This window comes from Aplidium turbinatum, chromosome 1 (assembly GCF_918807975.1).
Source record: "Aplidium turbinatum chromosome 1, kaAplTurb1.1, whole genome shotgun sequence".
NCBI lineage: Eukaryota > Metazoa > Chordata > Ascidiacea > Aplousobranchia > Polyclinidae > Aplidium > Aplidium turbinatum.
In genome coordinates, this window is record NC_137472.1 from 35,667,344 (window position 1) to 35,692,764 (window position 25,421).

General features: G+C 37.9%; 2 protein-coding genes and 1 long non-coding RNA gene across 3 annotated transcripts; 2 read left to right on the plus strand and 1 right to left on the minus strand.

Moving 5' to 3' along the window:
* The first annotated feature begins 4,006 nt into the window (after positions 1–4,006).
* LOC145776576 (N-alpha-acetyltransferase 20-like) lies at positions 4,007–16,231 on the plus strand. Its single transcript, XM_082587827.1, has 3 exons — positions 4,007–4,242; positions 12,392–12,603; positions 12,829–16,231. Exons 1-3 carry the CDS (start codon positions 4,063–4,065, stop codon positions 12,968–12,970), a joined length of 534 nt encoding a protein of 177 aa, XP_082443953.1. The 5' UTR covers positions 4,007–4,062; the 3' UTR covers positions 12,971–16,231.
* Positions 16,232–22,030: 5,799 nt separating this feature from the next.
* Positions 22,031–23,876, plus strand: LOC145780559 (uncharacterized). The gene is made up of 3 exons (XR_014290664.1): positions 22,031–22,152; positions 22,338–22,529; positions 23,258–23,876. It is a non-coding gene; the product is annotated as an uncharacterized LOC145780559 (long non-coding RNA).
* Positions 23,877–24,215: 339 nt separating this feature from the next.
* On the minus strand, positions 24,216–25,169 carry LOC145765245 (zinc finger MYM-type protein 1-like). Its single transcript, XM_082577040.1, has one exon. It carries the CDS (start codon positions 25,167–25,169, stop codon positions 24,216–24,218), a length of 954 nt encoding a protein of 317 aa, XP_082433166.1.
* Positions 25,170–25,421: the final 252 nt, after the last annotated feature.

Genomic DNA, 25,421 nt, shown 5'->3' on the forward strand with positions numbered 1-25,421 from the left:
TTCTAACGATCTGTTTAAGCCTGATGCTGCGAATTAGTTGTGGTACGGTAATATCAAATTACACGAGCTTCCGGAACACAGTTCCCTAGTCATGTGCTATGACGAATGGTGTTGAATTCAGTGAGTGCTTCTTTCATGTGGCTCTTTGTTTTAGCTTGAGGCAGCCGGCTGTTGAGTTTCTGTGCTGTTAGGCGCTATTGCTGTGAAATTTTGTTGAATCAGTTGTTAGTAGATTAGGTGACGTAGTTCTACGTCTACGTAGTTCTGGTATTATATAGAGCATGTTTTTAATTTCTGCCACCCATAAGTGTTTGAAGCATAAAACTTCTGTTTGTGAGTGGCTTATAATGTAGGTTTCTTTGTTCTGCAAATGATCTAGTAACTTTTGTAAAATTTTGTCAAAAATATGATATTACTGGATCTTGTTTTGTGCAGGTTTGCAAATTTTTGATAGTATTGATATGTAATAATACTGTTTTCAAATTGGGTTATTTGCCTCACAAATAATGTTACAATGCTTATTTTATCTTGTTTGAGTTCGACTTATTTTTGGCCTTTTTTATAGCTATTTGGTCTCAAGTTGGCCTATTTTTTGGTGAGTTTGGCATTTTTTGCAAATTTCAATCTGGCCACTCTGTGTATCAGCCGCACTACAAAACCTTCTTGTAATTTTGAAAAGAACCGCATGTTTCACGTGCTGCAAACTACCGCCCTGGTAGTGTCATAAGAATAAAGCACTTGCTGTGAGCCTTCACATCCTCTTCTTTAGATATCCCTTATCCCTGTATTAAGTTTTGATAAAATTTATAGAAAAACATCAAATGAGCATATAGATTAAGTGGTGAATCCCCCAACCGCGCATTTTTTTTTTGAAGCACGAAATGTTTTTCATCACCCACTCTTTAATTCTGAAGATATATTATTTTGGTGGTAATCCACTTCTAGCTAGTTGCGTCTACCTTACAAAACAATTTATTTCAGGCGAAAACTCCATCAACTTCGGATAGACGGAACAAAAGCGTCACATGGGGGAAGCATTTTCGAGGAAGGGGAAAAATCCCTAATGCGCAGTTAAGGAAATTCGTGGATACAACAAATCTTTCAATTGCACGTTTATTTCGTAATAAATTTGCTTCCATTTGACATGGTTAGCTCCTGCATACCTACTGATTATTTTCACATAGTTTCATTTGAAAAAAAGAACAAACCTTGGCGTAATGGATCCCGAAAACGATGTTGGTCGGTAGGAAAATATGCATAAATTTCCGCGGATCCGCAATTTTCCTAATTTTTATTTATTTAGTGAAAAAATATCAATCCAAAGATTTTAAAGACTTGAGAACACAATAGCAGAGTTAACATTACTCATCAATTGATTGATTGAATGTTTATCCTCGGACTGGGAAAGCTTCTTGCAGAGCTTAATCCTGGCAGTTTCGCATACTTGCAGAGGCTTTGAATCACTGACACAGGCCCGGTCACCGAGATTGGCAGAGAGAAGTTTCCGATTGTTGAAGTCATGTTGCTGGGAATTATTCCATCCAGTAGTTGCCGCTGAATGGAGAGAAGTCGTGAACGTGCGACGTGCGTTGCTCAAGCGCACATCCCGAGAGTCGAACCAGCACCGCTTGATCTTGAAGCTTCTTCGTTCCAGAAGTCACGCGCTAACCAACAGAGCTATCGGGCGGACGCCACTACACAACGCAACAGTGGAAAAAAGAAATTTATTAAAGAAATTAAAATGAACAACACAGCATAAGAAAAACAATCAATCAAAATCAATCAATCAAAAACAATCAATCAAAATCAAGCAATCAATCAAAAACGGTGTCCGACGTTTTCTTCGTAAACAGTTCTTCGTAAAGCAATTGTTCGTAAGCAACTTTTCGTAAAACAATTCTTCGTAAAGTTAATTCTTTGTAAAACAATTCTTCCCAAAGCATTTATTCGTGCATGCATGCAACTTCCTCACTTTTTCTATGACCTGATCAAAACGGATATATTTATATAGTCAGGAAGAACAGCTCATACGACGAAGAAGAAAACGGATATGACAAAAGCAGAGTTGCCAGGTCCACTTATGGAAAAAATGCCAAACAACTAAACAAAAAATGCCAAATGACCTAAAAAAAATGCCAAATAGGCAAATCGGAGCAAAATCAAAGGTTTCTTCATTAATAAATAATGGAATTGGTAAAAAATGGGTAAAACTGCAAAAAAGCTCAGCCTACACTTGCTGCTATTGCACAACCTAGCTATCTTCATTCTTGAGAGTACCGTATTCTTCAGAAAAACAATTTTGAAAAAATGCCTAACAGGATTTTTTTCATGCCAAACAACATAAAAAAATTTCAAATTTATGAAATTTGGCATTACAAATGCCAACCTGGCATCCCTGGAAAAAAGCATGGTCGCTATTGCGCAGTGGTAAAATTGCTCTAACCGCGCTTCTTGCTATCGCTATGTAGTGGTTGCTGTTTCGAACTTTATTTGCCGCAAGGTGGTAGAGTATTCTTTTCTGATTTCATTAATCTTTCAATGGTCATTGTAGGTTCACTAGAAGAGATTTAACAGCAAAGTTAGTGCAGACGGTCAGAAAGTTTTAATTTTTTTAGGGAAAGGGTTTTGGGACTAGGCCAAACATTTGCTGATTGCTAAAATCTGAAAAGCGGTTTTGGCCTAATTTTTAGTGCAGAAATAGGGATAGCAATCTTCTTGCCTGTGCCATTTCAGTTTTTGAGTTTGAACAAATATTAGCCTGTTTATTTTGAAATTCGTGATTGGGGTAATTTTACCAAAAATTCGCGGTTGGGGGATTCACTTATACTGAACTGATGTTTGATCCTGTGTGCCAACATGAAGCTCAGAACATAATTTTTTCAATCTAATCAATGGTCAAGTGCGTTGCGAATCCAGCAAATTCTTCTAAATGTGTTGCTTTGAATTGAAACTTATGTAACATATGATTCCATAAGGAGACACAATATACCAAAATTTCAAATAGAAATTTTTAGGGACCGTTGCGAAAAGGTTGCTCTAAAGTCTAAAAACCACTGCTCTAAAGTCTAAAAAAATGCACTAATTTCAAGTGTAAAAGTTCTTTTAAGGCAGTGGCTATTTGACCGGCTCCGGTCTTGAATCTGAAACACTATTTGACCGGTCATGACGTCATTGTCCAGTCACTTTTTTTCTTTTTCTCTTTCAAAGCAAAAGATGAGAAGCGCGCATATAAGTTCTGAATCCAACCATTTTATTCAACTCGTTACGTGGCGCGTGTGGTACGTCGCCTCTTCCTATTCTAGAGGGACTGAGTTCGATACTACCCAGAAGCGTTCTTTTTTTTTAACTAAATTTTGACCCAAAGTGCATTTTGTTGAGGGCAAAAATGTATTGCTTCGTTCGGCAAACACGGTCACATCAATCAATCATTTTATTTTTCGTCATTAACGCGTCCGGGACGAAAAAGATACTAACTACAAAAATCGATATAGACCTCCCAGCACGTTAATGCACGGGAAAACGTGGCAAAACCTTGAAAAGTTTAAAACGTGCCTGAATTGAAAAATTATGTAGGCTATATACCGTATCAGTAGTTAGCACGGCCACAATCGGAAAATTACCCAGAGAAATTCTCAAATTCCAGCAAATTAAAAAAACTCTAACTTTATTACTCACATTTGAAAAGACATAAAAAATAATTAAAAACTGACTACAAAAATGCACTTCGTGTCAAAATTTAATTAAAAAAAAATAAATAAAAAAAAGAACGCTTCCGGGTAGTATCGAACTCAGTCCCTCTAGAGTCGGAGGCGGCGACGTATCGCATGCGCCACGTTACGAGTTGAGTGAGATGGTTGGATTTAGAACTTATATGCGCTTCTCGTCTTTTGCTTTGAAAGAGAAAAAGAAAAAAGTGACTGTATAGTGACGTCATGACCGGTCAAATAGTGTTTCAGATTCAAAGACCGGCGCCGGTCAAATAGCCACTGCCTTCTTTTAACATTAAGCTTACAAAGTATTTTACAGATACCATACACATTACACAGTTATTCTCAAGCTGAAATGACACTTTATCGTCCTTTTACTTGTGCGGATATGCTGAAGTTTAATCGGGTAAATTTAGACCCTTTAACTGAAACTTATGGAATAGGGTTTTATTTACAATACCTTGCTAAATGGCCGGAATACTTCATGGTGGCAGAATCTCCATCGAGAAAAGTCATGGGATACATAATGGGAAAGGTACGTGTTAAAGGAGTTAATATTATAGAGCAAAATGTTACCAGTAGTCTATTACTGTATAACTTTTTGACTCAAAATTTTACCTCCAATAAGACCATTTTAAATCGTTGTTTAGGCTACTTTTGATAACTATGGTATAGGCTATATATTTCTGTGGTTTTATATTGTAATACAATTTGGGTAGAGAGGTAACTCTTTTAAACCATAAACAGACATAACTAAGCAACAACACTACATTTAACATTATAAAAACAAAAAACAACAAGCGATCGTTTTCGGCTAGTCATATAGCCCTTTTCAAGCCTATAAGAAAAATACATTATTGAAAGAAATGCTAAAGAATCATATAGTATCACAGCAAAAATAAGGTCAAATCTAAACATTTGAGAAACTGCCTCGCTCACACAAAATGATAACTGAAAATTACGCAGCGCAACGGGTCAAGTATTTCAGAGGTAAAAATAATTGATTGTTCAGACAAGGACTCAGGCAGATTACGCAAGAAAGACAGAAGCACAAGAGATAGTGGCACAAAACAAAGTAATGCGAAAAGCACAAGACGTGATAATTTAATCAAAAAACTGTTAAAAAGTAAGAAGCTCCGCAAGCAAATAATTGCCTGTTGAGCCCTGGGTTAACAATTATTTGCTTGCGGAGCTTCTTACCTTTTAACAGTTTTTTGATTAAATTATCACGTCTTGTGCTTTTCGCATTACTTTGTTTTGTGCCACTATCTCTTGTGCTTCTGTCTTTCTTGCGTAATCTGCCTGAGTCCTTGTCTGAACAATCAATTATTTTTACCTCTGAAATACTTGACCTGTTGCGCTGCGTAATTTTCAGTTATCATTTTGTGTGAGCGAGGCAGTTTCTCAAATGTTTAGATTTGACCTTATTTTTGCTGTGATACTATATGATTCTTTAGCATTTCTTTCAATAATGTATTTTTCTTATAGGCTTGAAAAGGGCTATATGACTAGCTGAAAACGTTCGCTTGTTGTTTTTTGTTTTTATAATGTTAAATGTAGTGTTGTTGCTTAGTTGTGTCTGTTTATGGTTTTATATTGTATATTATTTAATTTATAAATTATCTTTCAATCACATTCAATTTCTTTATAGAGAAATAAAACAAAGTAACTTCAGCGGGTTTAACATGATGTATTATACACAAATAAATATGGTCATTCCCCTAAACACGAATTTTTTTTCTGAAACCGAAATATTTTTCATCACCCACTCTTTAATTCTGAAGATATTTTTTTTTGGTGGTAATCCACTTCTAGCTACTTGCGTCTACCTTACAAAACAATTTATTTCAGGCGAAAACTCCATCAACTTCGGAAATACGGAAGAAGATTGTGAATTCGGAGCAGGATTTACGTGGAAGGGGAAAAATCCCTAATGCGTAAATGCGCAATTGGGGAAATTTGTGGATACAACAAATCTTTCAATTGCACGTTTATTTTGGAATAAATTTGCTTCCATTTGACATGGTTAGCTCCTGCATACCTACTGATTATTTTCACATAGTTTCATCCAAAAAAAGCAAACAAACCTTGGCGTAATGGATCCCGAAAACGATGTTGGTCTGTAGGAAAATATATATAAATTACCGCGGATTCGCAATTTTCCTTATTCTTATTTATTTAGTGAAAAAATATCAATGCAAACATTTTAAAGACTTGTGAACACAATAGCAGTGATGACATTACTCATCAATTGATTGATTGAATCTTTATCCTCGGACTGGGAAAGCTTCTTGCAGAGCTTAATCCTGGTAGTTTTGCATACTTGTAGAGGCTTTGAATCACTGACGCAGGCCCGGTCACCGAGCTTGACAGAGTGAAGTTTTCGATTGTTGAAGTCTTGTTGCCAGGGAATTATTCCATCCATTAGATGCAGCTGAATGGAGAGCAGTCCTTAACGTGCGTTGCTCAAGCGCACACACCGAGAGTCGAACCAGCGCCGCTTGATCTTGAAGCTTCTTTGTTCCAGAAGTTACGCGCTAACCAATTGAGCTATCGGAGCGGACACCATTACACAATGCAACAGTGAAAAAAAAAGAAATTTATTAAAGAAATTAAAATGAACAACACAGTATAAGAAACACGAAAACAACACGGAGGAATTAAAATGATTTAACAAAGTCTTCAAATATTTTGACTCGCTCTGCGTGACGAGTGCGCGCGAGACGTACTATGGCATCATAGTTAGTGCATTTCCATTTGTTGCCTTTAAGAGACAGCATGGATGGGACAGATATTACGTCACATGCTGGAAAAATGAAGATGTCCAGATTTAAATGATCTGGGACATTTTGCATATTTCAAACATGTACTATGTTCCTGTTACTGACAAATAAACCATTGATTGATTGACATTTGTAAATTTGCCTCCGGCTCTGAACACCCCAACACTAGCCTGTATAATATACACTATATACGGTAGCAAGTCTTTTAGGCGCAGACAGTTAGGCGCTGGTCAAATAGGCGCGCACACTGTGGCGTCTGGATATTTAGGTGCGGAGCACTGTGGCACCCGTTCATTTAGGTGCTATTCCTAGTAAGTCTGCAGATAGTATCAGCTTGGCAGGTAGGGCAATGCTTCTTACACAAAATGTTATATATATATATTAGAGTGGTTCAAAAAAATACAATTTTCTCAGAATCTTCCTCCACAAGGCTTAAAATGTGCCATTTCCCCATAGAAGTCCCCTTGCAAAAAATTAGACTGATTGGAAGTCGTTTAAAGGTCAATCAGATTTTCACTTTTTTACCACATTCTGCCTATGTCAAACCCTATCGCACACAGGCCGATATTGTGTACAAGAATTACAGAGGGGGAAATGCCCGCTATCATCTTGAAAACCACAGCAGAGAATGAGCTAGACTTCTAAATGATGCAGAATTAAACTTAGTGTGTATGTAAACAGATTTATTAACTTAACACCCAACAAAGCAAAAATCTTATTTCCATACTAAACTATCGGCAATTCGGCATCTACCATTATTATTGAAAAACACTCGAAACCGGCATTAGTCTCATCAGTCATCACTTCAATCATTTTCATGAGACTCAGAAACAGTACCAGTACCTACTGCAGTTAGTAAGCATCTACAGGAAAAGGTTTCCGGTGCCAACCAAAGCAACCCTTAATCTCAACAAAGCCTGAAATGAGACTGTGACGAAAACAGTGGCCGAATGTCATATCTGATTTAACACCACAGTCCTTGATGCTAACATTGTATTTTAATTCATTTATCGTGATATGGATGTCTCTTTGTGATAAAAGGAAAATTGTATTATGTTTAAACTTATTTAACCTATCAAAATAATTGAAGTGATGACTGATGAGACTACTGCTGGTTTCGAGTGTTTTCCAATAAAAATGGTAGATGCCGAATTGCCGATAGTTTAGTATGAAAATAAGATTTTTGCTTTGTTGGGTGTTAAGTTAATAAATCTGTTTACATACACACGAAGTTTAATTATGCATCATATAGAAGTCTAGCTCATTCTCTGCTGTGGTTTTCAAAACAATAGGGGGCATTCCCTCTCTGTAAGTCTTGCACACAATATCGGCCTGTGTGCGATGGGGTTTGGCATAGGCAGAATGTGGTAAAAAAGTGAAAATCTGATTGACCTCTAAACGACTTCCAATCAGTCTAATTTTTTGCAAGGGCACTTCTATGGGAAAATGGCACATTTTAAGCCTTGTGGAAGAAGATTCCGAGAAAATTGTGTTTTTTTGAACCACTCTAATATATATTGAATAGAAAATATGTTGTTTTGTTAATGCGCGTGCATTTATTTGTTGTTAGTGAGGGCTTCAGTGAGTGAAGCTGCTTAAACCGGCAATGCTTTTCACACAAAATGTTGAATTGAACAGAAAAATAGATTGTTCTTTTAATGGGCGTGTTCGGCATTAATTTGTTGTTAGTCCAGGTTTGCTTCGGCGTAAGCTTTATCAATAGATTATTCAAGTTGCCGAACATGACTGAGTTCACTATTAGTTCTATAAGTCAAATAATAACTACACTAAACATCAGTAAAAAATATACTGTAGCCTATATTCAAGTGGGTGGTAGGCTTGAGTGAAGAGTGACTTAGTTTTCCGTCAAAACCCCCATTAGGTTTTGCCAAAGCTGAGATCATACAATCTGCAGACTTTACTAGGAATAGCACCTAAATCTTCTTCGTTGTATGAGCTGTCTTCTTCCGGACTAACTAAACGGGCACCACAGTGCTCTGCACCTAAATATCCAGACGCCACAGTGTGTGGTTGTGTGCGCCTATTTGACTGGCGCCTAACTGTCTGCGCCTAAAAGACGTGGATCCCTATATACAGGCCTCAAAATCACAGCATGTGATGTCCGCGGGAAGTATCACCTAGATCGGTCATATTTGTCCGCCGAGAAATAACACAGGAACTAGCGATACAAATTGTCATTGCATAGCATGAACAATTGTTGCAAGAATATAATTTCCGTGCATTCTAGCGCGCATCTAGAAACCTTGACCATTATATCGTATCCCTTGGTTTCCATTCAAGCAGGAAAACGTTTGATTTTTATAGTGCTTCGATTGATGACGTTGAATCAGCGCAACAAAGGTAAATTCTTCGCCAAGAATCGACCGGAGTACAATACTTCTATTCACGCGCAACGTAGTTCAAGTCTTACGTCACAAACCACAATGCTTGGCTTTGATCTCCGAGCAGTGGCGTAGCTAGGGAATGTGCCGCCCGGGGCGGATTCAGATTTTACCGCCCCTTCAAGAAAAAGCATGTGAAAATGAAATGCGTTTTTTTATCGTCTTATAATCAAAATCAAAAATCGTGGTCTGAAAGTGCCGCCCGTGGCGGTCCGGCCTCCCCGCCCCCTAGCTACGCCACTGTCTCCGAGTAATAATGATAAGGCAAGATTGGTTACAAAATTTGTTAAGCTTTGGTATTACAATAAGAAAGAAAAGGCCCAGGGAAAATTCACTTTCGCTCACATGACACGCAAAAATAAACCTAAAGAAAAAAGCCTAGTGAAACTTTGCACAGCAGAAAATAGTAGGGTTAGTATAAAAGTTTTCCGACTCGTGCCCAGAGCATTGTGACGCAAGAAGCCACACGACCTCGTTCGGTGGAAGTTAATCAGTTATGCGGCGTATTAAGCAGCTACAGGGCGCTTTGACTCTTCAAGCGCACGTCGTTGGTCTGATGAAAGCCTTTCAGAGTGACTTCACTGCAATTTTAACAAGACTTTTAAACCGTAGCTATAGTTCTCAAATGGTAAAGAATTATCAAGATAAAGTGATTAAGCATGACGATCGACTCTAAAACTGGTGTGTTTGCCGTGAGACATAATTTGTCCGCTGAGATAGCTGCTCAGACCGGACACGTTTGTCCGCCGTCAACAAAAACAAATTTCGAGGCCTGATATATATACATGTTTAAGTAAGTTTCTACATTCTCTAATGCATATATCTAAATTATATCTGCATCCTAGGCAAAGGCTACTCTTCATTACACTTCCTTACCTTTTCCATGACCAGATCAAAACGGATATAATAAAAGCATGGCCGCTCTTGCGCAATAGTAAAATTGTTCGAAACGCGAAATTTACTATCGCCATCTAGCGGTTGCTGTTTTGAACTTTTATTTGCCACATGACGCTAGAGTATTATTTTCCGATTGTATTGATGTTTCAATCGCAATTCTAGGTTCACCAGAAGAGATTCATCATTCGGCATTTACTTGTTGTTAGTGCTGGTTTGCGTCGGCGACAGTTTTATCAATAAATTATTCAAGTTTTCGAAAATGGCTGAGTTCATTTTAGTTAAGTCAAATGATAACTACACTAAACAGTAAACATTAGTATACATACCGTAGCCTATATTCAAGCGAGCTGATACTATCTGTAGACTTTACTAGGAACAGCACGTAAATGAACGGACGCCACAGTGCTCCACACCTAAATATCCTGACGCCACAGTGTGCGCGCCTATTTGACCGGCGCCTAAAAGACGTAGACCCAAAATTTCTGTCCAAAATGAATTGACAAAAAATGTTCAAATTGATTTCGGTGTCAGGATAATTACTGGTATGCTACACAAAAGCCTAATTGTAAATTTGGCAAACGGATTTTTCATTGGATGAAACAATGTGAAATGTTCAACCTTGTCAGTCAATTTAAACAACCTTGTCTGATACAAATAAATAAACAAATAGCTTAATAGACAGGGTTGCCATATCGTCCTTAGTTCTAAGATTTGTCCTTATTTTGAAGGGCAATGTGTTAGAAAAGTTTATTGTCTTTTTTAAGAAGTGTCTATGTTTTTGACTTGAGTCGTTATTTTGTCTTATTTTTAACAATTACAAAACTTCTATCTTTTTTTGGAATGTATCAATAAGTGGTATTAACTTGACAAGTATCCAATGCACATCAACTGAACTCTGGTAAAGTTAAGAGGTTGGCAAAGCAAATTGATCCACCAATGTCAATGAAGGATGTGTTCTACAATGAGGTATCAGTTGTTAGTACTCGGCTCAAAAAGATTCCAGATGTTGTCTTCCGCAAGGATGAACCTGAAGACAAGTGGATGAAAATCTTTACTGAAGATGTCTCTTATCTGTTGCTCTGCTACAAGCTAGTTGGCATCGTATTCTCCTTTTCGGTCAGTACCGTAACGTATTTGTGGAGTGAGCGTTCTCTCTGGTTTTTGCTCAGTGGATTAAGGAAAACAACAGACCATTGGTGAAATGACAGTCAAATCCCTACTACAAGTAAAGTTAAACCTTGACCTGAGCTGCCGTGAGATACACAAAGTTTTTAATTTTCCATAAACAAGGAGTTGCTGGAACAGCTGGTTTCTGGGAAAAAGTATGGCATGTGATGCATCTTGGCTCGTATAAATGCAAAGATTTCTTCAAAAACGCATGTTGCGCTTCGTATGAAAATTTATTTTTTCGGTTGTCCTTATTTTGTGGCCCATGTTGATGACAACCCTGCTTATAAACCTTTTTTTTTCACACCATAGCTTCATTAGAGAATTTGTTTAGTATCATCAGCATAACAAGCCGAGAAACATATCTAGATTTAACATATTTTTATGTGAAGAAAGGGGCGTTCTTCCCGGCTATCAGCACAAGGCTGAGCACTCACTAGTACAGCGAGCAGTTCAAATTTGTGGCTAGAATACGGTGCGATACTGATGAGCCCAGCCTCATGGGCGAAACACGTGTCTATCGCTGTCAATTATTGCTACAAATCGCCTGCCGAGAAACATATTTTTATGTATTTTGAAAATAGTAGCAAAATTAAAAATAAGTTATTTTTGTGTTACAAAGGCTCAGCCCTGTTTGGTATGTTGACAAGTCGGATTACGTTTGGGTTGGGTAGATTTTGTTGTTGTCCTTATTATTGTTTAAGCACTAGTCAGCTAGCAAAGCTGCTTACCCAACTGCGCACTAACATGCATTCTCGTTGGCGGTCAGACCAGTGGAGTCAACATCATCCATCATCTGTTTTCCTTCAAAGAAGCCCGGTCTTCATTTCGTAACATCAGGGTCGGCCAGTTATCTGCAGCGACTCCTCATTGGAGTTCCTGACATTTAACAATTTATCAACCTCAGTAACATTAACAATACAGTATGCAGTGATGTACGCGCGTACAAAAAATATTGACGCCGTCAGCGTAAACGCAAACGTTCGAAAAAACATACGCCGTATGTTGGCGGCGTCAACGTCAGCGCATACACTAGCGCAAACTATTTTGTTTGCTCGGTGCCAAACATTCACACGGTATAAACCACTCGAAACAAACAAGTTTAATTTTGAATTTCCACGAAGAAACACAAGCATCTGAAAGTGTTCATCTGACATTTTGCTGTGTTTTAGTTCCAATATGTCTTTGCCGGTTGAAAACATTCTTTCAACTGCAGCGCTGGAAGGTATTGGCGTGTTGTAGAGAAAAAAATACATTAAAAAGTATGCGTTGACGCTATGCGCTAAAAAACCGCGAAAACTTTACGGCGTAGCCTCAAGCGCAAACTATTCAAAAAAATGTGGCCGCAAGCGTAAGCGCAAACAAAAAGTCTACGCCGCAAGTCTGCGGCGTAGAATTTGCGGCGTATACGTACATCTCTGACAGTATGTTACAGGTAGAAGGCCGAATGCCTGATGATTGGCATGGACATGTTACGGCTGTGTCTATTGCTGGTGAATATCGACGCTTGAGATTGGCTGCCGAACTTATGACAAGATTAGAAGAAGTGTCTGAAAATAAAAGAGCTCTTTTTGTAGACTTGTTTGTCAGAAAATCAAACCAAGTAGCTGTCAAGATGTATGAGAAACTGGGATACGTCATATACAGGTTTATCTCCACCTTTCTATTTTTAGCTTGTCAAAAACTACATAAGAATGCTTTTGCAAACTAGTTTAAAAGAAGTAAATAAAATAATGAATTATTCAGTTTTAAGGAAACTTTGTGGAATAGCTGACGGGTGTAGCCTACTGATATTTAACTCGACAATATAAGAAAAGGAAAATTTATTAACCAATTTTTACTTGAACTAACTTAGGTTTCTTTGTGTTACAGAACTGTCGTTGACTATTATTCGTCTCCCAACGGCGACGCAGATGAAGATGCTTACGACATGCGAAAGGCAACTTCATGGGACCCTGATAAAACTACTATAGTTCCTGTTAAAAGCGTCATTACGTCAGATGAATTGCACTGACAGCGGCACATCTAACTTTGTCAAGCTGGCTCCCCCAGAAATAGCTTCCTTTTGATTGAATTGAAAACGTTGCAAATTTCCTGTTGTTTCAAATGGAAGTAGACCAGCTTCGGCAAAGTTAGATTGGTCGTTTATTTTACCTTTCCTTACTCTCCAATCAGTTTATCACCTACTCTAAGTCCGGGATGAAGACGAGGAGCTTCGAGAAGACTTTACTGAGTGACGACCATTTTACTTCTCATTGTATTGCTATTGGACTTTTTTTTGCGAATGCAGTTAATGTGCTTTAAATGCCAAAAGAAGTCAGATATCTAGTTGTTACTGTGTATCATGATTATTTTTCTGCCTTGCTCGCATTGTTCAATTAGATAAATCAAGATTTTTCAAAACTCGAACGAATTTTGTTTTGGCCACATGTTCTGTAGTCTCATGACGTCAGTGATAAAGAGCATTAATATTTTTGTGGGTCAGTCGGGCAACTTTCATGTACCTAAGTAAAAAGTAACTATCTTTTAGGTTAGTTTTATCGCGCCCATAGTTTTACTGTTAAGTTGTAATTTCAATAAACCGTGACTATAATGGCTTTTTATATAATTTGTACATCTCTGTATGTATAATTGTATATATAAATTTTTATACCTGCCAACTTTTAATGATGACTCTGTTTAAATTTAGTAGTTTAAAAATAATTTGAAAAAGTTTGCTCAACGATATCAAACAATAACAGAATCCACCACAAAGAAGTCAAACTCTTAAATTGGTGCTTTAAGTTGTAATATTTCCAAACAATCGAACATGTCATTTATTGCGTTTTCTGGTTGGACATTTCAGTCTTTGCCATGGCTGCGGAATGAAGTCGGACGAAATGTTTTTCGAGTCGAGTTGTATTGTATAAGATTAGCCTACTATACTCAGCTTGCATTGACGATAATGTTAGTTTGCAGCAGCTGGGTTACTCATTTGGATAAATTTTGTTTTGAAAGCAAACAATATGATCTAAGATAACGCTCTTGATTTCGCATACAATGTTTTACGTCAAGGTTGGGCATTGGGCGACTTAACGCTTGCAGTATTTTGTGCAGCCTGCGACAACATTCACAACTTTATTGTGCATCCGGCCTTTTGGATGATGCAATTTATGCTGTATTGGCCTATTTACATTTTTTTGTGCTAGTTGTCTACGTTTTGGCTGTGTCGCTATTTTTTGTAGGCCCAATTCGTTCAGCAAATACAAGTTTAAGGGTTGAATGTAGAAACTTAACTGAAGAACTGCTTAACGCTAAGAAGAACTTAGCTAAGCATTGTTTAAGTCCTGGTCGATTTCCTGTTGCAGAAAGTATTCTTAATCTCTTCTTAGTTAAGTTCTGTTTAAGTTTTCAGTCAATGACTTAAGTCTACGTACGTGACGCATTGCGTAAGAATTTCTTACGTCGTCGCTGATACATCACCGACACTAGACTTGCAAAGCAGCACCTGCGCATACGAAACTTCTAATTCTGGTCATTTGTATGCTGTAATAACCTTTTCTAATAACAAGAATTAAAAATAATGTATAAAGCGATCCAGTTTTGACATAGTACTGCAAATTACATACTGGTCACTGGGAGCGACAGCCGTTTGCAGTGGTGGATATAAGAATGGGCAAATTGGGCAGTTGCTCAGGGCCCCCCACTTTGACTTGCGCGCTTTCAAGGCCCCCCCAATTTGATTAGCGCGCTAAAATTTACTGCGGTGAAGTATTTTCCTCTTGTATTTACATAACTGAAGTCTACAATACTTGTGCATTTTTGCAAATTGTAGTTACCCCCTGCAGTGAATTTACATGTCTCATTATTAAATGTGGTCAACTTTGCTGAACCATCATTGTAACCTCTAAAAGTAACGATGATAATAAACCACTTCAATTCCCTGATACCAGTTTTTTATTACCATGAATCTGAGTTTTTTCAAGCATGCATAGTCGCATAAACTTTTGCCAAAGGGTCTATTAACTGAAAGTATTGGTTTATTGGAAGTATTAGTTTATTAACTGCAAGCGAACCGCACGTCCTTGTAAGCTTGTTGCTGAGGAAGATAAAGGAGCAGCATCATCTACTTCTGGTCTTTGATTGTGGTCATCTTGTTCAACAACATCTTCTGGAAGTGGTTGTCCACGTTTAACTGCATAATTGTGCAGACAGAATACTGCTATTATTATTACCAAGGAGTTACTGAAATGTGTCCGCAGTGGAACGCGAAGACACCTGAAGCATTGCTTCAGGACACCAAATGACTGTTCGATTCGAACACGTGTGTTAATGTGACTCCTGTTGTATCTTCGTTAGCTGGGTTCAGCACTGGCGTCATTATGTAATGCTTACATGCATACCCACTGTCTCCTAACAAGAGACCCGTTATTTCATTGGTTTCGAGTCTGTCCCGTATATTCAACGCTGTTTTCAAAAATTCTGGAGTCATGAGTTGACCCAGGCCATCGCGCAACAACATTCGTAAAAATGCGATCTGCTGTGCAGATTGCCTGCACATTTACAGAAAAGTAACCTTTGCGGTTTCTGAAAACTTCGGCGGTGTCTCCACCTGGTGACTTTATGGGTATGTGCGTGCAATCGATTGCACCCACAACTAAAGGAAACCCAGCAATAGCAAAAAAAGCTTGCTTGACTTCCGCCAAGTTGGTAGGAAACTTCATAAAATTAGATATTCTTTTAGCAATACACTTTGAAATCCTGTGAACTGCTCTGCAAACTGTGCTTTGGTGCAATCCCATGAGGTCGCCGTCGGTAGTTTGGAAATTTCCTGTAGTTTTCTCAAAACCATAAAAATTCCAAAGAAAATCAACCAAAAGCGAACGGAGCAACTCTACCAGTATAAAAGCAATCCCCCCATCACCTCGTATCAGCCTAACGTGTACCATAACTTTAGGCATTGCCAGAAATAATCACAACTTAAGACTGGTCAATAGCAGTCTTAACTTTGGAACATTTTGATAAGAACTTAAGTATTGCTTTTAATAGTCAAAAGCTTAGTTTCTGCATACAGTTTTAAGACATGATTAGTACTTAAGTAGTTCTTATGGCTAAGGACAGCTTAAGTGTAGTTTCTACATTCAACCCTAAGTTGTCAGTAGGTTAAAGACGACAGAAACCATACCTGTGGCTTGTTTTACGTAGACGACGTAGTTGGCTTAAAAAAAAATAGTTTTTTTGTTTTCCATCTGGTCAAAGTATAATTTCAATAAAATTTTGCCTGTTTGGCCTCAGAGCTTTGGTTTATGTTTGTTGATGCGTGTTTTCGGCAGGGGCGCCGGAAGCGGATGCCCCCCTGCCCTCAATTTTTCTGCAGATGGAAGGGCAGGGGGGGCAATGGTGCCCTTTTAAAGTCATGTAAGCTACTACACATTTTGCAATGTAACAATTTCTGCTATTCGCTTTTAGCCTAATTATAATCTTTCATTTTTGCCTCAAAATAATATTTACGGCGCAAAATTTTGCAACACAGTACAGGCCTTAAAACTCGTCTTTTTTTTCGGCAGCCATCGTGGCTTACCGGGAGCTCCTTCTCGGCGGCCAAATCTGCGTGCTTGGAGGCCAAAATACAAAATAACGATAGCACAAGTAAATAGAATTAAACTTGCAACAATGCTAAAATGATCACTTAGCGTTGTTGAAGTCTGGGCCTGGGCGACGTCCTACAATAGCATCGTTGCACCACGCACTAATTGCTTTATCGGGATTGTAATCCAGTACTGCGGGACCATCTAACGACACTCGCACGAGTGTCTCCAATGTGGCTGATTTTAAAGAAGTTCGCCATTCCCCTAGAATTCTTTTTAGCAACGAAAAACAACATTCGACATGATTATGTTGACGATGACGGTAAGGAAATAAAATAAGTATTTCAATGATGTGAAGGACATTACCAAAAGAAGCATAATTTTTGTAAAATACGATCAAAAAATGTTTTCCCTTCAGATGTCAACTAACCTGGTTCTCCTTTTTAACAAAGATTCAATGTCCGACAACATCGAATCGACATAAAAACGACAATATTGCCAGCCGACGTAAATTAGCACTTCGGATTAACACTTTGTTAAAATAAACGTCGAGAATTACAAACAAGACTTACAGCGCTGGTGATCGCAGATAGATATATTCCATCAATAACAAATATTCCCGCACAAAGCAACAGTGGCGATTATGACGCGCTGACCTAATTTTGCGTCATTCTTTGATAGGCCTACTACATATTTTCGACAGTTAATCCACAATCATTCTATTGCGAAATTAAATAATTGGCTAGAAGAGACCGGCGGCCAAACTTGGCCGATGTAGGAGGTAGCACCGGCGGTCATTCAAGCACTACTTTAGCGGCCATGGCCGCAGGCTGCTTTAAGGCTTGACAGTAGGTTACATCATTATAACATAGCATGATGCCCTTCTTTGTATACCGAACGGCGGACACTTGTAGGCTATCATTACTTAATACATAGTGAGCTGATAGATTAGCATTATCGCTATATCTAATCTTAAAACTTGAAAAAAAATTGGCCTTTCAGTAAACAAAAGTGCCCTTTTTTCGTAATCTTGCCCTCCCAGTCAAAAATCGTTCCGGCGCCCCTGGTTTTCGGTGCATTGAATCTTTTGTTTATAAACTAAAATTGAAATCAAGGTGACGTTTTTTACTTCATTAGTGGGGCAAGTCGTTACAGAGCTATTTCAATAGCACCAAACATTTTTTCTATAACCAGCAGATCGTAAACTGTTGATTTTCCCCGTCTTGCTTTTGTTTGACCAGGCATGAGATTTTTGTTGAAATAAGCCTTTACGGCTCCGAAAATTACTCGTTCTGCGTCGCCAATTTATAAGATGAATGGGGAGGGATGGATAAAAGCATGATTTTATTTTTTGTGCAAATGAAAGAGAAATATAATTGTTCAAGATATGTAGGCTATATGACAGTACTTCGGGACGAAGATAGCAGTTTAAATATCACGTTATTTGCAAGCCCTCTTATGGCTAAAAAGTCAAATGCGGGACTGGCAGGCGCGGCCGCAACGATAAACCTGTAAAGCTTGAGACAGGTGAAGACGGAAAATTGCGACGGCTTTGTTTATTGCTACGCTTTTCCTCTTGGTTGGTGATACGCGTTTTTTCATAATTGTAGACGGTCTAATGCACAGTGAGCCTACACGCATCTCTATCTTCTGCAAGGTCAATTCAATGTCGAGTGTCTAAGTTGCATAATTTCAGTGATTTAGGATCTTTCTGCAGCGGGTTTACTAGAACTTGCAAGATGTTGAACGTAAGCCTACATCTTCCTTCATCCATCCTGAAACATTTGCAATCTTTTTGGATCCATGAGGAGCACCATGAATAAAATAATCGCAATAATGTTTCATGGGAAACACAGCAGTGACGTTCGGTGGCTTAAACCGTTGGGAAAGCAACTTGGAAATATGCTGCAGCAAGGTAGTAGGCACGAAGGGCGTAACCGTCGGGCGAAGCCCGAAGGCGTGTTGCCGAAGGCAACACTTCCAGCGGGGGGTCTGGGGGGCCTCCCCCAGAAATTTTTGAAAAACACTTCCAATTTGGTGCGCTCTGAGAGCATTTCCAAAACAAATCAAAAATAAAAATCTGTCAAATTGTGCTTCGCCTATGTCGTGATCATACATCCATTTAATGTTTAGAAGTAATGAACAATCTTAATTTTAACGTTGCAGGACCAAAATCCAGAGTTAGACATAGAATAATAGTTGTCTAAATATTTAATTCGTCATGAATGTTCATTTTCAGATATTCAATTAAGCCTATACTACAAAAACTAACACTTAGGCCTAACATGGCCACCTCCATGGGCCTAAATATTACAACCGCAAGCAATTTGTACAAAATAAATTTGCCTCCTGCGTATAGAAGCTTAACGAACTAAATATTGCATCCGCACCTGAACGCTCATTGGCGAAGTAACGTTATATCAACGCTGTAAAAAGGGCAAAAGCATGACTATGAAAGCTAGTAGGCTAAAGTACATGGCGAGGAGTCATCAAAAAACAGCAAGAAATATAAACTAAACAAACAAAAGTACATAATATAACAGTGAAGCTACCTTTCTCACCACATGAATAGGCACGGGTTAGATATAAAAAGCAGTAATGCGGCGATTTAAACACAGTTTCAATACATCATTCACTTAAAATAGATTTTCTGCAATATTTCAGACTAAAGAAGTTTACTGGCTCATAAAAGTTACCCTTGCTTAAGATCTGCTGCTCATCAACTTGCTTTTTGAAACGCACATCTTGAAGGGCACCAAATTGAAAATTTTTACCTGAAAGTAAAATTCATACGTCTTTCTGCTCTGGCGAAATGTGCGATGACTAAATCCTGGAATGATTTTTTTTCTATTACTGAGGTGAGAAGCTCTGATTCTATAGATATAAGAGCCAGATCGGACAGCCTACTCTGACCCATCTTATTGCGAGCGTAGGACTTAATTCGTTTAAGAGAAGAAAACGATCTTTCTACACTTGATGTTGAAGCAGGTATAACGTTTACCAAGCAGCAAAGCAAATACAATTGAGACAAAGCAGATTTTGCTGAGAAACTATCATTCAAAAACTTTAACATTTCTGCTGGTGGTTTTCTTCGAAACTCCTGTGTCGAATAAAGCATTTTTAGTTGATTTTTTAACGAAACTTTGTCAAAAGCAAAACCGTAGTTGTCCCAAAGAACTTCAAAAGATTCAGCCAGAAAGTCTCGGCAGTAATCATTAAACTTCGAACTGTCCAACAAATCAAGAAACCGAATTTTTGAATAGTCAGCAAAACGGGTGCGCATATGTTGGGTAATATTATCTATGATTTCATAGAATGCAGCACGAAAATTTGATTGAGCATCATTGGTGGGACTTGAGCTTCTCAGTCGTTTTCTTGGAGGGCCCACATCATTGACAGTTGCAGCGTAAATCTCGTCAAAGAAATTGCGAGTTGATTGAATTGTTTGAAGGGTAGCATCGATTTTTTGCCTGCAATTCAGTATGTCGAACGAAGACTTTTGTAGAACTGGAAATAAAACGTCCGTGTGAGAAAAAATTCTGTTGAAAACAGACAAATAGAAACAAAACGAAAAGTCTTCCAAGTTAGCCAGATGACCAGAAACTGACTCCAACACAGCAGAAGGCACATCGTCCAGCAAGGTAGTAAAAACAAGACGTAACTCCGACAGATTTTCGTACACAGTGTTTTCGAGACGAGATGCATAATTCCAACGTGTTACGCACACATGTGGAAGACGACGGCGTAAAATATCGACAAGAAGCTTGGTACGCTTTGCAGAATGCGAAAAGAAGGCAGCCAAACCATTCAGAGAAGCGAAAAACACTTTGCAAGAGGGAATTGCTTGGACACTTTAAGACAATACTAAATTTAATACATGTACGTAGCAGTGAATAAACAAAGCAGTAGGATAAACACATTTAACTTTAGCCTGTACTCCGTTAAGAGAGGATGACATCACAGCTGCGCCATCATAAGTTTGTGAGACAAGTTTATTCAGTGGCGGCTCGTCTATAGAAACTGCAGAACTGCAGCACCCCCTGCACATTTCAGAATTTATTTTTTTTTATTAATTTTACGCTTTTTTTATTTTCTCTGTAGATCCTACCGACTAGAAGTTTGATAATTTCTGAATTTTAAAAATTATTATGATTTTTCAAGTTTTATATTTGGAAGCTCTGAACTGCAAGCTCTGCAGTTGCGATCTTATAAAAGAAAAACAAACAGGAATGGTGACGTCATATTTGGCTGAGGTTGCTTTAAAACTGCACAATTCCGAACTGCAAATTTTGCAGTTGCCTGTCAGGCTAGCTTTTGTTGCAAGTATACTTGATCGTTTTCAAACACAATGTTAGGTGGCTGCGACTGCTGCTGTTACATTGTTAGACTAATGTGCTTTGCTTTCTGCACTAAAAGATACGGTAAAGCTTAGACTAGGTTATCTTTATCGTTCTTACTTAATTAAATTTAAGCTAGGTTCATTGTTTATTTGTGATAATAAGTTAAGGTGAAAAATCTAGGGGTGTAACTGTAAGAACAACGCAACTTCTTAATTGGCTAGATTTTTTATCAGCATTTTGCTGAGCAGGGTCTGCCATATTTACATTAATTCCACATCGCATTGTTATTTTCAGGCTGTGTGTTGATGGTTTATAAGTGCTAGTCTACTTGTGCAGCAAGTTGTAGACTGGTAGAAGGATATGTTATGACATGGGAGGCTGCAACGTGGTGCTGTCAATGTGAACTTTCATATACGAACAGTTAATAAAGTTCACAAACATTTGGAACCCTTAAAATTCTGTCTTGATGAAATACAGTCTACATCAACCACTGATCATACCATTTCAGAAGCAACAGGTATTTTGCATTAACTTACCAACAAAAAATTGCTCTGTTGGTTGCTGCTGTTTCATCAATCAACCACATGCAATCTCGAGGTATTGATGTGTTGAAAGTACATGAATATATAAGCAATTTCAAAAGTGCAATTTCTGTGATAAGAAACTCAAAAGTACTGTGAGAATTCTTCAAAAACACTTATGGCTGAAGCGAAGGAGGTGTGTGACTGCAAATGCGTTGACATAATGGCTAGATATTCCTTCACCAAACAATTAGTAGCTGCAAAATTGTTCAACAAGAGAAGCTTCAATAGCTTTAAGAATAAACTGCCCATACATGAGGTGGCAGTAACTATTGAAGCACATCCCATCAACATCATAGAAAAAGAAAAGTTTGAAACTGAACTTGCAGTATTCTGCAGCAGGTCGGACATGCATGAATATTCCGCGTTATTTGAATTGTTGACATTTATTCAGAAAAGTAATTTAAATGATGCTCTTAGTGAAATTTCCAAACTGGTAAAATTCCCCCTGACCATTCCTATGACCACAGCAGAGCCTGAACGCTGCTTTTCAACATTAAAAAGAATCAAAACTTTTCTGAGGAGTACCATCAATCAAGAAAGGCTCTAATCACTAAATGCTCTTGCCGTCATTTCAATGGAGAACAATTTTTTCATCTCCCAGACATTAACGACAAAGTCATTTACCTTTTTGCTCAAAAGAAAACAAGAAGAATGGATTTTGTCTATAAATAAGCTTGTTTCCAGTTGATATGGAGCAGTTTATTTGTAAGTAACTTATGTTTTGTAGTTTATCCCACTGTTTACTTAAGTTGTATCCACCCTAGTTATAGTGCATGTGCAGCATCCACTGTAGGAACTTTGTGTCTTTTGTTTATTTGTTATTCATAGTGATAAAATAACCCATCACAATAAAATTTGTCAGACAACCCACGAGAAATCTTGTATTTCAGCAAAAAAAAAACTTTGCTGGATCATCCATGGCCTTGACTGAGTAACTCACTACTTAGCGGAGAGTTCAACTCGTCAATGATGCAAAACACCAATTGGGAAAAGAAATGTCTGGACAATCAATGGCAACAGTTTTGTATTTATTTATTCACAGACACACATAATCAAATCTTCAGAAGACATCCTAAAGTTAAGTATGTACTGATTAATTAATCTTTTAATGTTTCGGGTTAGGCCTATTAATAGCCTATCTAATTTGTTAAAACTGGTAACTATTTACAAAACAGTGCTTATATGTATATTATATAATTGATACTGCAAATAATTTTAACCAATGTATATTGTATAGGCTAGATTGTCACTCTCATGTTGGACACTTCCTTGTTAATTAGGAGAAAAAGTCTGCTTTGAATTCATCGTATTTTTTGCCCCAACAATGATAGTTGTAGCAAGATCCCGATATCAATTGGGCAATTGTGTTCAAACTGGAAAATGGTGTTTTCGTGTTTAAATTTCACAACAATTTACTACCAGATTGCTTCTCCAACTGTTTTAAATATGTCAAAGAGGTTCACAGCCTGTGTACAAGAAACCATGATAATGAATAATGATGCTCTAAACATTCCATACTTCTCAAAAACGCTTGTAACTCAGCATTCAATAGAATTCACAGGTGCAAAAACATGGAACGAATTTCCTTCTTCAATTAGAAAGAGTGATACAAAGTCACTTTTTGTCCACAAACTAAAGCAATGTTCATTTAAGCAAACAAAACGGATCGGATACACAATAGAAAGACAACGTAGAAAGGCTGTTTTTGCATTCTTATGAAGATTCCAGTTGAAATCCGAAATACTTTACAAAAGATTAGGCCTACCTAACAATAATGTTGACTGCTTGTGCTGTACTTTTATGTTTGTAGATATTAACAGCAAACGCAACACTCCATAACTAACACGACACCAAAGGAGATGAGAGCTTCATCAGGACATCATCATCTACCAGCTCATCCATTTCATCACCCACCAGGACAAGAAACAATAACTTAAACTGGATCTCAAACCTCAATCGTCGTAGGCTACTGTGTGGTGTGCAGTTTGACCATAGAAAGAGCTCAACATATGCTCTCCTGGGCCATATCGAAACAGGCTTTTGCTTGAGGATGGGTTTCTTTTATGTCCGGTTTTCTTTCTCCATCTTATTATTATTATGATTACTGCTGAGTGCTCATCCACATCAATATTGGAACTGACAAATTCAATCCACAACACTTTTCATTAGGATGTCATTCATTACTACATTTGTGCTTGTTTATGTTTTATTGTTTACTGTTTGTTTTTTTGGGTTTTGTGTCCGTGCTAACTAGACATAGCCTACTACATGATTTTCTATTCAGGCACGTTTTAAACCTTTCAAGGTTTTGCCACCTTTTCCCATTCATTAACGTGCTGGTAGGCCTATAGGCTATCGACTATTGTAGTTAGTAGTATCTTTTTGGTCTCGGATGCGTTAATGACAAAAAATAAAATGATTTACTGATATTCATGTTATGAGCAAAATGTATTACTTCAGATGTATTACTTCATCTATTACTTCAGATGTATTACTTCAAATGTATTACTTCATCTATTACTTCAGATTTTCTATTTTGCACCAACCTTTAAGAAAAAGCAATTTTTTTATTTCAAAGTTCTAAAAGTCCACATTTTCAACTGCTCAAAATTTTCATTTTTTGTCCTGAAAACACCGGGAATGGCATTTTAGAGCATATAAAAGTGCAAAATTTTTTGGGGGGGCATGCCCCCAGACAGACCCCCCTAGGAGGCTCGCGCCTTCGGCGCTCGTCTGTTTCTGTTACATTATGATGTCATACTTGCCATCTAAATTTGCAGCACCCCCATCACCAAAAGCCACGAGCCGCCACTGAGTTTATTACCACAATCCGCAAAATCTTTGATGTTACTTAATATCAGAGAAGACACTGCACTGGCTGACTTATCTTCACTCACGTCGTTCATACAAATGAATCTTTCCACGGGACTTCCGTCACACACGTAGCGATAAACCAAAGAAAACTGACTTTTACAAGAAATATCTGTTGTTTCGTCAGCTAAAATTGACACAAATGGTGATTCTGCAATTTCTTTTTTGATTACTTGCCTTAAGGCGTGGGCAACAGCATGTATCATGTCATTTTGAACATGATTAGATATCCCTTTAAAAACACTAGAAGAATTCAAGTGTTCTTGTAAATCTGGATCTAATTGGGCAGTGTAAATTAGTAATTCCCGGTAATTACCAGCATTTCGAGACCCGGCACTTTCGTCATTGCCGCGAAATGCGAGTTCCTGCTTTCCAAGCCAACAGACAATTTTGATTAACTTCCAGAGAATGGCTCTGTTTTTCTCCACCATGCGGTTGTGTGCAGAGATATTCACCCGGTACTGCTCTCCTAGTTGCATGTCAACACGCTGGCTTCCGAAGATTGATCCACTCAGCGTAGCCTTGATATGTAACGTAGATTTTTTATGCTTGTGAGCTTTAACGGCAAGATTGCGCAGACTCCGGATACCTTTTTTTACCCAAGGTCCGTTCCGATCTTCAGAGAATAAAAGACAGGTCCAGCAGAATAAACAATTTTTTTGGTCACTTCCTGTAAGCCATTCAATTTTTTGGTAAGTCGAGACGTGAAAACGACGAACGCATTTTCTATCTTGTTCACTTATTAGCTCAGTAAGTTCAGGCAGAGGTCTACCAGCATCTACTATGTTACGCTTTTCTTCAAACGTTCTTGAGGAAAATGACCTATCAAAAAGTTGATCCACAGTATCCATTTTACTTTTAATTTATGCAGTTCTTGAAACAATTAATTCTTGCACTCATCAGTTATTGACAAATTCCCTAAAATATTTTCTTACTTCAGAAATATACAAGCGCACTTGGAATTTCCGTAGGCCTACAAGCAAGTGAAATTTATATTTACGCTGAAGTTTAGATAGTTGTGTATTTGCAATAGCACTCAGTAGCAATAACAACCAAAGGCATAGCATAACCCATTACAACCAAATCATTCAAGTTTCAGCGTA